Source organism: Bombyx mandarina, chromosome 02 (genome assembly GCF_030267445.1).
Source record: "Bombyx mandarina strain Sakado chromosome 02, ASM3026744v2".
Taxonomy (NCBI): Eukaryota; Metazoa; Arthropoda; class Insecta; order Lepidoptera; family Bombycidae; genus Bombyx; species Bombyx mandarina.
In genome coordinates, this window is record NC_143209.1 from 1,940,348 (window position 1) to 1,954,649 (window position 14,302).

At 41.8% G+C, this 14,302-nt stretch overlaps 6 protein-coding genes and 2 pseudogenes across 10 annotated transcripts in view; 4 read left to right on the forward strand and 4 right to left on the reverse strand.

The window, feature by feature from the left end:
- The window catches only part of LOC149503359 (chorion class A protein L11-like), a 128,788-nt gene that overhangs the window by 573 nt on the left and 113,913 nt on the right, over nucleotides 1-14,302 (reverse strand). Inside the window, exon 2 of the mRNA XM_089734702.1 lies at nucleotides 96-230. Within this exon, the coding sequence (XP_089590828.1) occupies nucleotides 96-146 (51 nt within the window). The 5' untranslated portion in view covers nucleotides 147-230. The remainder of the gene's footprint in view (nucleotides 1-95; nucleotides 231-14,302) is intronic.
- Nucleotides 483-1,147, forward strand: LOC149503360 (chorion class B protein L11-like). Its single transcript, XM_089734671.1, has 2 exons — nucleotides 483-533; nucleotides 692-1,147. Exons 1-2 carry the CDS (start codon nucleotides 483-485, stop codon nucleotides 1,145-1,147), a joined length of 507 nt encoding a protein of 168 aa, XP_089590797.1.
- LOC114252328 (chorion class A protein L11-like) overlaps nucleotides 3,417-14,302 on the reverse strand; it is a 124,811-nt gene continuing 113,925 nt past the window's right edge. Inside the window, exons 2-3 of the mRNA XM_089734717.1 lie at nucleotides 3,974-4,173; nucleotides 3,417-3,746 (exon numbers count right to left, since the gene is read on the reverse strand). Coding sequence (XP_089590843.1) covers nucleotides 3,417-3,746; nucleotides 3,974-4,024 — 381 coding nt within the window. The 5' untranslated portion in view covers nucleotides 4,025-4,173. The remainder of the gene's footprint in view (nucleotides 3,747-3,973; nucleotides 4,174-14,302) is intronic.
- LOC149503361 (chorion class B protein L11-like) lies at nucleotides 4,359-5,551 on the forward strand. 5 transcript variants are annotated; one of them, XM_089734642.1, is made up of 3 exons: nucleotides 4,359-4,409; nucleotides 5,045-5,171; nucleotides 5,217-5,551. In XM_089734642.1, exons 1-3 carry the CDS (start codon nucleotides 4,359-4,361, stop codon nucleotides 5,549-5,551), a joined length of 513 nt encoding a protein of 170 aa, XP_089590768.1. The 5 variants fall into 5 exon arrangements, with proteins under 5 accessions (XP_089590768.1, XP_089590772.1, XP_089590776.1 ...); XM_089734646.1 differs by having other exon boundaries at nucleotides 5,045-5,156; XM_089734650.1 differs by having other exon boundaries at nucleotides 5,045-5,141.
- Nucleotides 7,438-8,959, reverse strand: LOC114252164 (chorion class A protein L12 pseudogene; annotated as a pseudogene).
- LOC114252167 (chorion class B protein L12-like) lies at nucleotides 8,935-10,033 on the forward strand. The gene is made up of 2 exons (XM_089734668.1): nucleotides 8,935-9,159; nucleotides 9,545-10,033. The coding sequence occupies exons 1-2, from the start codon at nucleotides 9,112-9,114 to the stop codon at nucleotides 10,031-10,033; spliced, it is 537 nt and encodes a 178-aa protein (XP_089590794.1). The 5' UTR covers nucleotides 8,935-9,111.
- LOC149503362 (chorion class B protein B.L1 pseudogene) lies at nucleotides 11,001-11,816 on the reverse strand (annotated as a pseudogene).
- On the forward strand, nucleotides 12,037-14,209 carry LOC114252163 (chorion class A protein L11-like). The gene is made up of 2 exons (XM_089733971.1): nucleotides 12,037-12,087; nucleotides 13,877-14,209. The coding sequence occupies exons 1-2, from the start codon at nucleotides 12,037-12,039 to the stop codon at nucleotides 14,207-14,209; spliced, it is 384 nt and encodes a 127-aa protein (XP_089590097.1).

The window sequence follows — 14,302 nt, forward strand, 5'->3', positions numbered from 1 at the left end:
TCGCATACTACTACATTAAATACAACCGAGAAAGTTACAGAAGACTTTTCGGAACGTAAAATTTACCTTAAATAGAAAACAAATGAAATACTTACTTGGATCAGGCAAGCCTGAGCGCAGAGGAGGAGGAAAGCGAAGGTGGACATGTTGCAATGTATTCAGACACTTGATCTAGAATGTTTCCAACTACAGAACATCCACCTTATATAGCAGCCGAGGGTCGTGGTCACCTTCGGATAACAGAATTTCATAATGAAAAGTTGTGAAACTAGAGTAATCTTTACTGCGTTCAAGTATTTTTAGTTTATTTCAAAATTACACGAAAATCACTATTGATTCAGAAGGTTACAATTTGGAAATCCTCAAAAGTCACGTCAATAATTCATTATGATAAATTCTACGAGAGCGATAAGGGAAATAGTTGTGTATAAAAGCTGAAGCAGCTCAAGTGAACTCATTCTGAAGTAATTCAGTGAAACATCATGGCCGCTAAACTCATTCTCTTCGTCTGCGCCACCGCCCTCGTGGCTCAGGTACGTCTTTACAATTAAAACTTACATTTGATGTAAATTGCATTCTAATATTAAAAACTCCATAGAGTAAACAGCTGCTCGCTTTGCCGATATTTCGAATAAATAGGTACCTAAAAATAATATTAATATAATATTGAATTACTTCACATTGTTCACAGTCCGTTTTGGGCATCGGTTGTGGTTGCGGTTGTGGAGGTCGTGGCTACGGCGGTCTGGGCTATGGTGGTTTGGGCTATGGTGGTCTAGGCTACGGGGGCTATGGAGGTGGATGCGGCCGTGGTTTCAGCGGCGGTGGTCTCCCTGTAGCTACTGCCTCTGCTGCTCCCACTGGTCTGGGTGTAGCTTCTGAGAACAGGTACGAAGGTACCGTTGGTGTCTGCGGCAACCTGCCGTTCCTTGGTACTGCTGATGTCGCTGGCGAGTTCCCCACCGCCGGTATTGGTGAAATCCTCTACGGCTGCGGAAACGGTGCCGTTGGTATTACCCGCGAGGGTGGATTCGGCTATGGAGCTGGCTACGGAGGCGCTTACGGTCTCGGCTATGGAGGCTACGGAGGCGGCTACGGTCTCGGCTATGGAGGCTACGGCGGATGCGGATGTGGCTGCGGCTACTGAACAAATTGTCAACACGACGCTTGTCCTTTCATAATCTGAACACTCAAAATATATTTCACTCCAGCATCTAATTGTGTTTCAGTGTAATAATTTTGCTCCGTGGCGATATGATACAGAGATAGAATATTACTTACTGTCATCGTGGTTTAAAGGATAAGATGCCCGGGATACTCGCATCAGACGATGCGACCACGCCGGTGCTCGAATATAAATTAGTATCCACATTGAACAAAAGTTATAATAATTGAAAGTAATAAATTAAAAAGAGTAATTGAACATAAATCCGAAAATTTTTGAATTATTTTATGTCTAACTTTTTGAACTACTAAACAGTATAATATGAGCTTTTTTGAATTAAAATCGAATGAAATCAAAGAAGGTTTACTATTCCATATATTCTCAGACGTTGTTGCAACAAATAATAATAATGAGAAAGTAGTTCTGTTTATTACTTTTATTGCATGCAGCAGTTTTTGTTACCATATTCCTTTCACTTAATCTCTTTGGCGGTAAATTTAGTAATGTCTCAGATTATATACCTTTTATTAGCGGTTTCAAACAAGAATTTATAACAGCACATCTTGGGGGAACGCGAAGAGTGTATTTGGGTGAATTGTTCTATTTTGTTAATTTAGTATTTTGTCAAATTTGTTAGCATTTATGGAAGTGCACAAATGACAGAAAACTAAACCAGGCCGCTGCACGGGGCTTCTCGGGTTTGACCAAAAACTCCACTCAAGTTTCAGTAAAAAAAACACCTCCTTACTGATTATTTATTTTATCTGATCTCATCTTGCTTCATTTATTTTTCCCAATTGATTGTCAAATAAGTCATAGTGATTGAAGATTTTCGTGAAAACGAAACTGGCAACAATAGAGTCGCACTAAGCCCAATAGCCATGCTTAAAAAACGAAGAAGAAGAAACTCGTTGATCTTCTGCAGTATCGTAACTAGATGGCGCTATCGCTATAGTTCGATTATTAATCGCTAAGTTATCGCACGTGATTTAAAAATCTATTAACCTAATTCAATTTCAATGTAATTCAATTTCAATTTAAACTTTTTACTGGTGGTAGGACCTCTTGTGAGTCCGCGCGGGTGGATACCACCACCCTGCCTATTTCTGCCGTGAAGCAGTAGTGCGTATCGGTTTGAAGAGTGGGGCAGCCGTTGTAACTGTAACTATACGTGAGACCTTAGAACTTATATCTCAAGGTGGGTGGCGCATTTACGTCGTAGATGTCTATGGGCTCCAGTAACCACTTAACACCAGGTGGGCTGTGAGCTCGTCCACCCATTTAAGCAATAAAAAAAAAAAGTATTGTTAAAGAAAAAATTATATTACCTTAAGGAGAAACAAAAAGTAAACACCCAACGAAACAACTTACACATTCACACTAAGACAGCCGGTCACCGTGGGGGAATAAGAACAAGAAATAGAACAAGAAACGGATAAGAATAAGAAACTAATAGAATTAGCTATCGAAAACAATATAGTCAATTCAAAAAAATAACTTCCAATAGATGGACATGAATATCGCCAGATGGTCGGTACAGAAACGACACAGACTGCATCTTAACCATCATACCCAAAATTTTTGGATGACTGCGGCACCATCACAAATCTCAATTTTAATAGCAACCGTAGAATGCTTCGAACATATCTGAATACATCATCAGCTTTAAAACCAAGCCAGCCTTTCAAAGCGATAACAATAATAATACAAAATAACGAAAGAATAACTACTTAGCTACTATAAAATAGAATCTCAACTCTGTGACAGAATCATCTCTAGAACATTTAACAACGGAACAGAGATATGATACAATACAAGAAATACTAACAGTATGGCCAAATCCAATATTGAAGGCGAATCAAACATTAAGAGAAAAATACCAGAAAAATCCATCGAACTCCTAGAAAAAATATCAAAATTAATCAGTACCACAAATAAAACAAAAACAATCAGAGATGAAATAGGAATTTTAATAGCGGTCAAAAAAATGGAAACTTGACCTCAAATGGGGAAGTGATTTTCACGTTCTGGCGGCTATAGGTACTAATACGGAAGTACGGCCTATAAGACAGGTCATGAGTCCGTCTGCCAGTGAATAGGAAATACACTGTGCCTTGAGTAATGAATGACCAATGATTTTACAAATTACGGAAAATCGGAAAATAATAGACAAAGTTTTGATGCCAAACGAACTATTTATTACTTTGATCAGGTTATTTGGATTTCAAGCTTTGTTATTGATTTCTTCTCATTAATAACCACCCCATCCGCAGCCGCAAGTGGGGGCGCAATGTCCGCAGATAGAGACGCAGCCGCCAGCGCAGGCGGGACCTCCGAACTCGACACCACCGATGATGGGCACGCGGCCGCCGACAGCGGTGACACCACCGACGGGCAGCACACCGGCGACACCCACATTACCGACGCCCTCGCCGCCATAGCTACCGTAACCACCGCCGTATCCGCCATAGCCATAACCGCCGCCGTATCCACCCAAACCGTAGCCGAGTCCGTAGCCGCCCAGACCGCCTCCACAGCCGCAGCCTCCCAGTCCTCTACCCAGGCACTGTCCGTACACGTTCTAAAATATTTACATAGAAAATATTATAAAATTTTGGTGGAAAATCAAATAAAGTGTCTATAATAAATAGATCTTGACTTTTACACACGTCCTAAAACAGTCACACAGATAAAAATTTTGAAAAGAATCGCATACTACTACATTAAATACAACCGAGAAAGTTACAGAAGACTTTTCGGAACGTAAAATTTAATTTACCTTTAATAGAAAATAAATGAAATACTTACTTGGATCAGGCAAGCCTGAACGCAGAGGAGGAGGAAAGCGAAGGCAGACATGTTGCAATGTATTCAGACACTTGATCTAGAATGTTTTCAACTACAGAACATCCACCTTATATAGCAGCCGAGGGTCGTGGTCACCTTGAGATAACAGAACATTTTGTAACAGAGCACCGTTGTACTAATCGTTGTTTAATTCAAGCCTTCTGTAAGGATTTCAAAATTTCATAGAATCAATGTTGATTTTGAAGGCGAAAATTGGGAAATAATGTCAAAAGTCACGTCAATAATTCATTAAGATAAACTCTACGAGAACGATAAGGCAAATAGTTGTGTATAAAAGCTGAAGCAGTTCAAGTGAACTCATTCTGAAGTCATTCAGTGAAACAACATGGCCGCTAAACTCATTCTCTTCGTCTGCGCCTCCGCCCTCGTGGCACAGGTACGTCTTTACAATACGCTTTTATTAGCTTCATACGTATGTTAGTATGTACATATGTCACAGAAAGTTTGAACATCATTTTAATCCCCTTAAAAATGTTAGATTAACTCGCAATTTGTCATACTTATCAAGGACCGACAACAATTCAATAATATCAACAATTAGCGATGTTTTGTTGGGACTATGACAGCTCTTCCACAATAATAACAAAGCGTAATTCAACCGCTGTACAAATCAAATAATTAATCAATTGTAAAAAAGCGTGAGGTCATTTTAAGATAATGTCAAAATCGTAATCCTTCTACTCATATCTGTCAATTATCGCTTTTTTTACAGTAAATTTATTATTTGAAACATGAGATACTTACTGGTGGTAGGACCCACCCCGTCTATTTCTGCCGTGAAGCAGTAATGCGTTTCGGTTTGAAGGGTGGGCAGCTTTTGTAACTATACTGAGACCTTAGAACTTATGTCTCAAGGTGGATGGCGCATTTACGTTTTAGATATCTATGGGATCCAGTAACCACTTCTCCAGATGGGCTGTGAGCTCGTCCACCCATCTTAAAACAATAAAAAAAAAACGATAAATTTCCTCAAACCGTAAATATTCAATTGTTCCTTATTCTTGTTCACAGTCCGTTTTGGGCATCGGTTGTGGTTGCGGATATGGCGGTTGGGGCTATGGTGGTCTGGGCTACGGTGGTCTGGGCTACGGTGGTCTGGGCTACGGTGGTCTGGGCTACGGTGGCCTGGGCTACGGTGGTCTAGGCTATGGTGGTCTGGGTTACAGCGGTTACGGCTTCGGAGGTTTCGGCGCTGGATGTGGTGGTTTCTCCGGTGGCGGTCTCGTTGTGTCTTCTGCCTCGGCTGCTCCTACTGGCCTAGGTGTACGTTCCGAGAACAGGTACGAGGGTGGCGTCGGTGTCTGCGGTAACGTACCTTTCGTTGGTACCGCTGATGTCGCTGGCGAGCTCCCCACCGGTGGTATTGGTGATATCAACTACAGCTGCGGAGATGGCGTGGTCGCTATCACCCGAGAGGATGGATTCGGCTATGGTGCTGGCTATGGTCTGGGCTACGGAGGCGGCTACGGTCTCGGCAATGGAGGCTACGGCGGATGTGGATGTGGCTGCGGATACTAAATATGATAACATGACTTACGGCTGAATTTACTCGTCTTGATTGAGAAATAAAATTTAATTGCAGCAAATGTAGTTTGATGCTATTCATTTTATAAAGGTATCCTTTCGTTAGCTCCCTGAATTATGAAAATAAACACACTTTACATACAAAAATACAATCTATATTTTAGTATTATGGAGTGAGCTGACTAATTTGCAAAAAAGACCACAATAGATTGCAAAATTGAAACATAATTATTATAAGGAAAACATAGAAGACTTCGTAACTTAATGGAAACGCCCGGTGTATATTCCTTTGAAATGAAATGACTTTTCGGTGTTCAAATCTTACAGGCAGATTATTATTAAGCTATTGCATAGGTTTTCGCGGTTTCGCGGGCTTTGAGCGCGGCGACCGAGTCAAGAAATTCCGTAACGAAAATAAAACCTAACACCCCCACTCCATGTAGCTCGCGTTAACACATTCACACGTTGCGCTTGTGTAGTGTTTGTGAATAAGCGCACGACGTGATGTCGCACTGCATGCGCATCATGAAAAGTCTGCCCATCTCTGTCTCGCGCAGTCTAGCTTATGAGTGTGAAGGGGAAAGTTAATGTTTTGCTTTTGTTAATGTTTATACATTGTCAGATAGCGTGGTCTTATTTTATTATTGTTTTAATATTAAATTATTACTGTCTAATTGTAATTGCATAAGTTGATAAAAATGCTATGCATAAGTTGATAAAAGATGCTATGCAATAGCTTTACCGCGGCAGTCTCTGAGTTCCACACGTGTCTTTTTTTCTTTTTATATGTTTAAAGTATTTCTGGTGGCCCGGGGGCCTTTCCAGTTTCACCAAGACAGGTGGGCGAGCAACGGCTCAGCCAGGAGGGGTGAGATTTGCTAACAGCTGCCCGAGCGCCTCCGAAGAAAGCCTACTAACTCAAGAGCAGCTGCTTCGCGAATGAATCTACTACCGGATCGGAATCGCGACCCGCTGAGAAAATCCGGCTAGAAACTCAGCGGGCTGATCCATGGGTTAGGTTGCACGTCGAAAGCTTTGCCGAGTTCGACGAGTACGGCGAGTACGGCTACCGGGATCCCTAAGCCTGCTCCTAGTGTTAGAGCTGAAGGTGTCTAATGCAAGAGTTATTGGGTCTGGTGGAGATGATAAATAGCTTGGGAGACAAGCACCTTACCGGGTCTAACTCGGCATAGGAATCAGACGGAAGTGAAAAAGCGATATTTAATGTTTAAGCGATATTTATGATATTTAATGTCAAGATGTCCAAATCCACAGTTGGCATAATAAAACCTCTGTCAGTTAGGACGCTTTTCGTAGCGTTGTCGAAAAAAGGCCCCTTATAGCAGTCTGGTAACATCGAGCAAAGGAGTTAATTTAGAACCTGACATGTGGTAAGAAATATATGCATACGCATTGCACATGAACGCAGTGGAGAATTACATGGCGTAGTGGAGAGTGGTGTGGTAATAAAATGGAAAAGCATCGCAAATACTGATAATAAAGCGTATGGGTTTATCCGTATTGGTAGGTTCCACCACCTTGCCTGATCCTGATATAAAGCAGTCTAGCGTTACTTTTCGAAGGGTGGAAAAGTCAGTATACTATTCAATTGAGATTTGAATCTTGTGCTTCAAGATGGATGGCGGTTTCCAAGTTGTGAAATGAGCATGGTAGCACGTGCGATAACTAAGAAAACTGAAATATTTATTTACCACATGCAAATGGTGTTTCAATGGTATCACAAAATGGTACTAAAGCTTCCTAGCAAAGTATGCGAAAGGACTTACAGAAAGACAAGAAATAAATTAAAATATTTGTTTTATTTCATTATATTATGATCATTTTCGTTTCCATTTCTATTGAGGGCAACTTGACATTTCTTAGTAGATAGTGCTGCGGCCGCATCCACAGATGGGAGCGCAGTGTCCGCAGATAGAGACGGTACCAACGGCGCAGGCCTGACCTCCGTACTCAACAGCACCGATGATGGGCACGCGACCAATGATAGCTGTGGTACCAGCGACGGGTAGCTCACCGGCAACACCCACATTACCGATTCCCTCGCCGCCATATGAGCCACAGCCGGCACCGTATCCTCCGTCGATTCCGTTCCACCCAGCACCGAGTCCATTCCAGCCTGCTCCGAGTCCGTTCCAGCCGTTCCAACCAGCTCCGCAGCCGCAACCGCCTAACCCTCCCAAGTACTGGCCGTAGACATTCTATAAACATGAAATGTACCTCTGTTTGAATTTCAATCCAATATCTCGCTTCATAATCTATCACTGTGGACATGATAGAAATACGTGTAATGATGTAAAAATATTGTCGTCACCGTAGCAATGCCACACAGGAAAGTTTACGCCTAAACAGCCACGTTCACTGTTTGTGGTCTAGTGCCGGTATAATTCATCACAGCTTCTTAACAAATTACACCAGCGTCAGCATTTTATGTTGATGTCTTGGGCTACCGGTAATCACTTATTTTTTTATATTTTTGTATTGCTTAGATGGGTGGACGAGCTCACAGCCCACCTGGTATTAAGTGGTTACTGGATCCCATAGACATCTACAACGTTAATGCGCCACCCACCTTGAGATATAAGTTCTAAGATCTTAGTATTGTTACAACGGCTTCGAACAGAAACGCATTATTGCTTTACGGCAGAAATAGGCAGGGCGATGGTACCTATCCGCGTAGACTCACAAGAGGTCCTACCACCAGTAATTACGATTAAATTTGCGAGTTTGATTTTTTATTACACGATGTTTTATTCCTTCACCGTGGAAGTCAATCGCGAACATATGTTGAGTACGTATTTTATTCATATAAATAAATAATTCATATTAGAAAAAATGGTACCCGCCTGGGATTTGAACACCGGTGCATCGCTCAACACGAATGCACCGGACGTCTTATCCTTTAGGCCACGATGACTTCTAAAATATCACGTGGGCCAAGAGCTCCTCCACAAAGCATGTCAAGAAATAAGTAAAATAACACAGAGAACGCTTCTGCCCATTCGGCTTCGAATCCTTTATTCGCTACTTGTGACACTTACTGGAAGAATGCGAGAGTAAGGTGGTGATACTCTGGGCCGAAATTTTACAGCCAACTTGTGTATGTAGTGCGTAAGCAAAAACTTTTAAGAAACAAGGTACTCACTTGGATGAGGCAAGCCTGCACGCAGAGGATGAAGAAAGTGAAGATATTCACGAACTGGACGCAGAATGGTTTTACGTCCCAACAAAATGTAGTATCTACATATTTATACCGTTTTTTTTTATACTACATTTAATCCAATTTCATTAAGTTTTCGAAATAGTAATTCTTGATAGTACAATACTTTTCTTTTCGTGTAAATTACCACGTACCGTTGTATCTTTTCGCCCCAATTTCACCATCGTTAGATAACACTGTTGTGAAAAGGGTTTACAACTCCGATGAGTGTGAGTCACGTATAGTAAATAGATAACGGATGCATTAGAAAACTTATTTGTATAAAAGGAGGAATAGCTTACACTGAACTCATTGTGTAGTCATTCAGCGAAACAACATGACCGCTAAACTCATTCTCTTGGTCTGCATCTCAGCTCTTGCTCAGGTTGGTGAATTTTCTTATACACTGTTCTTTTGCTAATTCTGTATGCTAAAACTGTATTATATTTAATCAGATATGTCCACGGTCTAACGCATAAGACACGAGGTGCTGATCGTATCCAATAACTCCTAACACGTGCCCACGAACGACTTGCATGAAGGAACTTCAGTGTTAGCAATTAAAGCACCCAAATTTTATGACCTACGTTATTACTGACAAGAGTAAACACCACTATCGCTATCAGGGATAGTTGTAGCATGCGTTGCAGTTTGAGAGTTGATCTGAGCGTGATATAGTGCTTTTGAGACTTTAACCCTTCATCTGAAGGTTGATATTGAAATATTTGTGGGTACGGTTCTCAGCAATTCATGTTTTCTGTAATTTGTAGTCTGCTATGGGCATCGGTTGTGGCTGCGTTGGACGTGGCTACGGAGGTCTTGGGTACGGAGGACCTGGGTACGGAGGACCTGGGTATGGTGGACTCGGATATGGTGGGCTCGGATATGGTGGCTACGGCGGTCTCGGAGGAGGATGTGGCCGAGGCTTCTCAGGTGGAAGCCTTCCTGTAGCAACCTCCTCTGCCGCCCCTACTGGTCTGGGTGTCGCGTCCGAAAACGAATACGAAGGTACTGTCGCTGTCTGCGGTAACCTGCCTTTCCTAGGCTCCGCTCTAGTAGAGGGCGTCTTCCCCACTGCGGGTCTTGGCGGTATCTTCTACGGCTGCGGCGATGGCTTCGTCGGCATCACCGCTGAGAGAGGCAACGGCTATACTGGTGGTTTCGGCTACGGTTCCGGATATGATGGCATCGGCTACGGCACTGGATACGGTCTTGGCTACGCCGGAAACGGATGCGGCTGTGGCTGTGGTGGAATCTAGTGAATAACCAACCAACTAATCATGTACCGATAAAATCTGCATACAATAAATATATTTTGATTTATCCGCTGTTGTTTTAATCGTGATCATTGGAGTAACGTGTTATTTTGGTAGCTCTAACGGAATGTCAAACTCACAGCCCTTTTGAGCAATAACATCACCGGCAAGTTTTTATGCAGTGATCTGTCGTTGTGGATGACAACGTCCTGAGCTGAGGTCAAGTCGAGATTGGAAAGGTCTGACGCGACGACTAGTTAAGCATTTAGCAATTCTGTTGCAGAAGGTCTACCCTATATCCCACGTTTGTACATGTATTATTTTGTATGAATCATCTACCGTAACTAGTTTGGTTATTTATATGTTTCTTAATATAATAAGTATAGATTTCATTTTATAATAGCATATTACTTGTCTTAATGCATGGTGGTAACGAAATGATATTAGTAAGTACTATTGATAATTTTTTATCCTTGAGATTATTCTGAAAGAACTTGTCCTGTTTTATCTACCATAAATACTGGTGTTGTAGCTACAAAAGTAAAAAAGCGACCGGTAGGAGCTTGAACGTACGTTCGGAGCGATTCAACCTAGTTAAGTAAAAAGTCCATGACCTATGAAATTACACTACAAAGTTTTAACGAATACAAAATTTTATTTCCTGATATCTTTTCATCTGAATTGGGTGGTGGTGGATTGTTGTGAATTTAGTTTTGATTCATGGACGTCATCACAAAAACAATCGGTGGGCTAAATATGCCAACTGCCCCGTGACCAGAAACCGTGAGCTACGTGTGCATAGAATTATTGTGGGGACTTAAAATTCATATTCCTGTATATCCACCAATTGGAAACAATACGAGTATGAACAATAAGAACCCATCAAACACAATGAAACTAATTTTGTTGCAAGCGAATTTTATTCTTGAACCAAATCAAGGAAAATCAGTCTTAACTCATTTTAAAATATTTAGTATCCGCAGCCACATCCGCATCCACCGTAGCCTCCATAGCCGAGACCGTAGCCGCCTCCGTAGCCCAGACCATAGCCAGCACCATAGCCGAATCCATCCTCTCGGGTGATAGTGACCACGCCATCTCCGCAGCTGTAGTTGATATCACCAATACCACCGGTGGGGAACTCGCCAGCGACATCAGCGGTACCAACGAAAGGTACGTTACCGCAGACACCGACGCCACCCTCGTACCTGTTCTCGGAACGTACACCTAGGCCAGTAGGAGCAGCCGAGGCAGAAGACACAACGAGACCGCCACCGGAGAAACCACCACATCCAGCGCCGAAACCTCCGAAGCCGTAACCGCTGTAACCCAGACCACCATAGCCTAGACCACCGTAGCCCAGGCCACCGTAGCCCAGACCACCGTAGCCCAGACCACCGTAGCCCAGACCACCGTAGCCCAGACCACCATAGCCCCAACCGCCATATCCGCAACCACAACCGATGCCCAAAACGGACTGTGAACAAGAATAAGGAACAATTGAATATTTACGGTTTGAGGAAATTTATCGTTTTTTTTTTATTGTTTTAAGATGGGTGGACGAGCTCACAGCCCATCTGGAGAAGTGGTTACTGGATCCCATAGATATCTAAAACGTAAATGCGCCATCCACCTTGAGACATAAGTTCTAAGGTCTCAGTATAGTTACAAAAGCTGCCCACCCTTCAAACCGAAACGCATTACTGCTTCACGGCAGAAATAGACGGGGTGGGTCCTACCACCGTTACGTTACCGCATAATGAATTATTGACGTGACTTTTGACATTATTTCCCAATTCTCACCTTCAAACTCAACACTGATTCTCATGAAATTTTGAAATCCTCTCAGAAGGCTTGAATGAAACAAGAGATACGAAAGAGATACGACGGTGCTATGTTACAAAATTTTCTGTTATCTCAAGGTGGCCACGACCCTCGGCTGCTATATAAGGTGGATGTTCTGTACTTGGAAACATTCCAGATCAAGTATCTGAATACATTGTGGCATGTCTACCTTCGCTTATCTCATCCTCTGCGTTCAGGCTTGCCTGGTCCAAGTAAGTAACATTTTGTTTAAAAAACTCTATTATTGTTTATTTTTTTTAGTGCTTAGATGGGTGGACGAGCTCACAGCCCGCCTGGTGTTAAGTGGCTACTGGTGCCCATTGACATCTACGACGTAAATGTGCTACCCACCTTGAGATATCAGTTCTAAGGTATTAGTATAGTTACAACGGCAGCCCCGCCCTTCAAACCGAAACGCAATACTGCTTCACGACAGAAATAGGTAGGGTGGTGGTACCTACCCGTGCGGACTCACAAGAGGTCCTACCACCAGTAGAACTAAATTTTAAGTACGATTAAATTTTAAGGTCCAATAATCGTTATAGATAGGCAGTGGCTTGGCTCTGCCCCTGGCATTGCTGAAGTCCATGGGCGACGGTAAAACCCCACCATCAGGTGGGCCGTATGCTCGTCTGCCTACAAGGGCAATAAAAAAACTATAATCCGATTTAAGAAATTTGAACCAATGCAATAGATATATCTGGGAGAAAAAAACCGCGTACAGAAAAAACTCAAAGCAAAGGACAATGCCCATTTTCTATAGGCGTTTGGGCCCCTAAAAAAAGTTGTCGCGTCATGATGGTTTTAACTTATTTTGATAGACAAAGAAATATCGTTTCATATTCAGAAAACTATTTTTATATTCTCACCCAGGTTTAAGAGAAATCTGTTTTTTTCTGCAGCTAACATTAAGTTGTTAATTGTTTTTTTCGAAACAAATAATCGCTTTCATCATTATTTACAGTATTAAATAAGTCAATTGTGGTTAATGTTGCTAGAAATAAGTCCTTACGTACATTTTATTATTATTATATCCTCATAATAATAATAAAATGAAATGAAAATCCGGAAGCCGATATTGTTGTTGTTGTTTTTAAATTCGCCAATAAGCAGGCACAGAGCGTAGCTTATACAGCCTAGTCTGACGTAGTTATATTTTTTTTGTCAATAAAAAGCCGGTGTATCTCTTTTTATTGCTTTTTGGGAGTTTTGACGTCAACTCGATGAATAGCTCATTGAGTGAGCATGAATTTCCGCAGACCTTTTATCTTGAAAAAAAAAAACATTAACTGCTATGTTAGCCACAGTTTTATTCCAATGCCTCAATAATCGTGAACAACAATTATTGACATTTAACACAAAACAACGCCCAATTTATATATTATACATCACAATAAACTATTAAAAAAACATTAAAATAAAACTTCAAGTGACGCTTCACTCGGGTTGCTGCCAAAACTCTCTGATCATAATATAATATAATAAGAATAGAGTAATGGTAGGCCATTGAGATTTTTACTAATGGAATCATTAATATCTAAAAATATTAAACAAAATAACTCGTGGTTTTAAAAGTAATAATTATTATTACAATATATAAATATTGAATTGAACAAAAATAAACTAAAAAGTCTGTAAATTATAAGCATTACTTTTTTTTTTATTTGTTGTTCAAGTCACAGACAACTCTTTCGTTTGGCAGCATATAGGTTTACTATAAGGCTGTATGGGCTAAGCCCTTTGCCTATTGGCGAATTTAAAAACTATGGCACTAAGTTTCGGGATATTATGAAATAAGTAATTTATTTTTTTGTAAAACAATGCCAGGGCGAAAGAAATGTTGATACATAAACTAAACAACGTAAAAAAATAAGGCATAGTTTTTCAAGTACAAATAGTTTTGACATAAAGTTGGCCCACTTTTGGGCATTGTCCTTTCGAGCTCTATTATTGACACTATTTGATTTTCCACCAAAATGTTATTTTATGTAAAATTTGTAGAACGTGTACGGACAGTGCCTGGGTAGAGGACTGGAAGGCTGCGGCTGTGGAGGCGGCCTGGGCGGCTACGGACTCGGCTACGGCTTGGGTGGGTACGGCGGCGGATATGGCTATGGCGGATACGGCGGTGGTTGCGGTAGCTATGGCGGCGAGGGCGTCGGTAATGTGGGTGTCGCCGGTGAGCTACCCGTCCGTGGTGTCACCGCTGGCGGTGGCCGCGTGCCCATCATCGGTGGTGTCGAGTTCGGAGGTCCCGCCTGCGCCGGCGGCTGCGTCTCTCTCTGCGGACGCTGTGCTCCTACCTGCGGGTGTGGTCGTGGTAGCTACTACTAAGAAGGCATATTTTTGCTGTGTCGAAAAATTTCGATCAGGCGATAAATAAATGACTTAATTGAATATATTCTTAACTGTTTTGTTTACTGGCAC

Coding starts and splice junctions, on each gene's coding strand:
- LOC149503360 (XM_089734671.1), top strand. CDS start 483: ATGGCCGCTAAACTCATTCTCTTCGTCTGCGCCACCGCCCTCGTGGCT. Junction 534..691: donor CCACCGCCCTCGTGGCTCAG/GTACGTCTTTAC, acceptor CATTGTTCACAG/TCCGTTTTGGGCATCGGTTG.
- LOC149503361 (XM_089734640.1), top strand. CDS start 4,359: ATGGCCGCTAAACTCATTCTCTTCGTCTGCGCCTCCGCCCTCGTGGCA. Junction 4,410..5,044: donor CCTCCGCCCTCGTGGCACAG/GTACGTCTTTAC, acceptor TCTTGTTCACAG/TCCGTTTTGGGCATCGGTTG.
- LOC114252167 (XM_089734668.1), top strand. CDS start 9,112: ATGACCGCTAAACTCATTCTCTTGGTCTGCATCTCAGCTCTTGCTCAG. Junction 9,160..9,544: donor GCATCTCAGCTCTTGCTCAG/GTTGGTGAATTT, acceptor TGTAATTTGTAG/TCTGCTATGGGCATCGGTTG.
- LOC114252163 (XM_089733971.1), top strand. CDS start 12,037: ATGTCTACCTTCGCTTATCTCATCCTCTGCGTTCAGGCTTGCCTGGTC. Junction 12,088..13,876: donor TTCAGGCTTGCCTGGTCCAA/GTAAGTAACATT, acceptor TAAAATTTGTAG/AACGTGTACGGACAGTGCCT.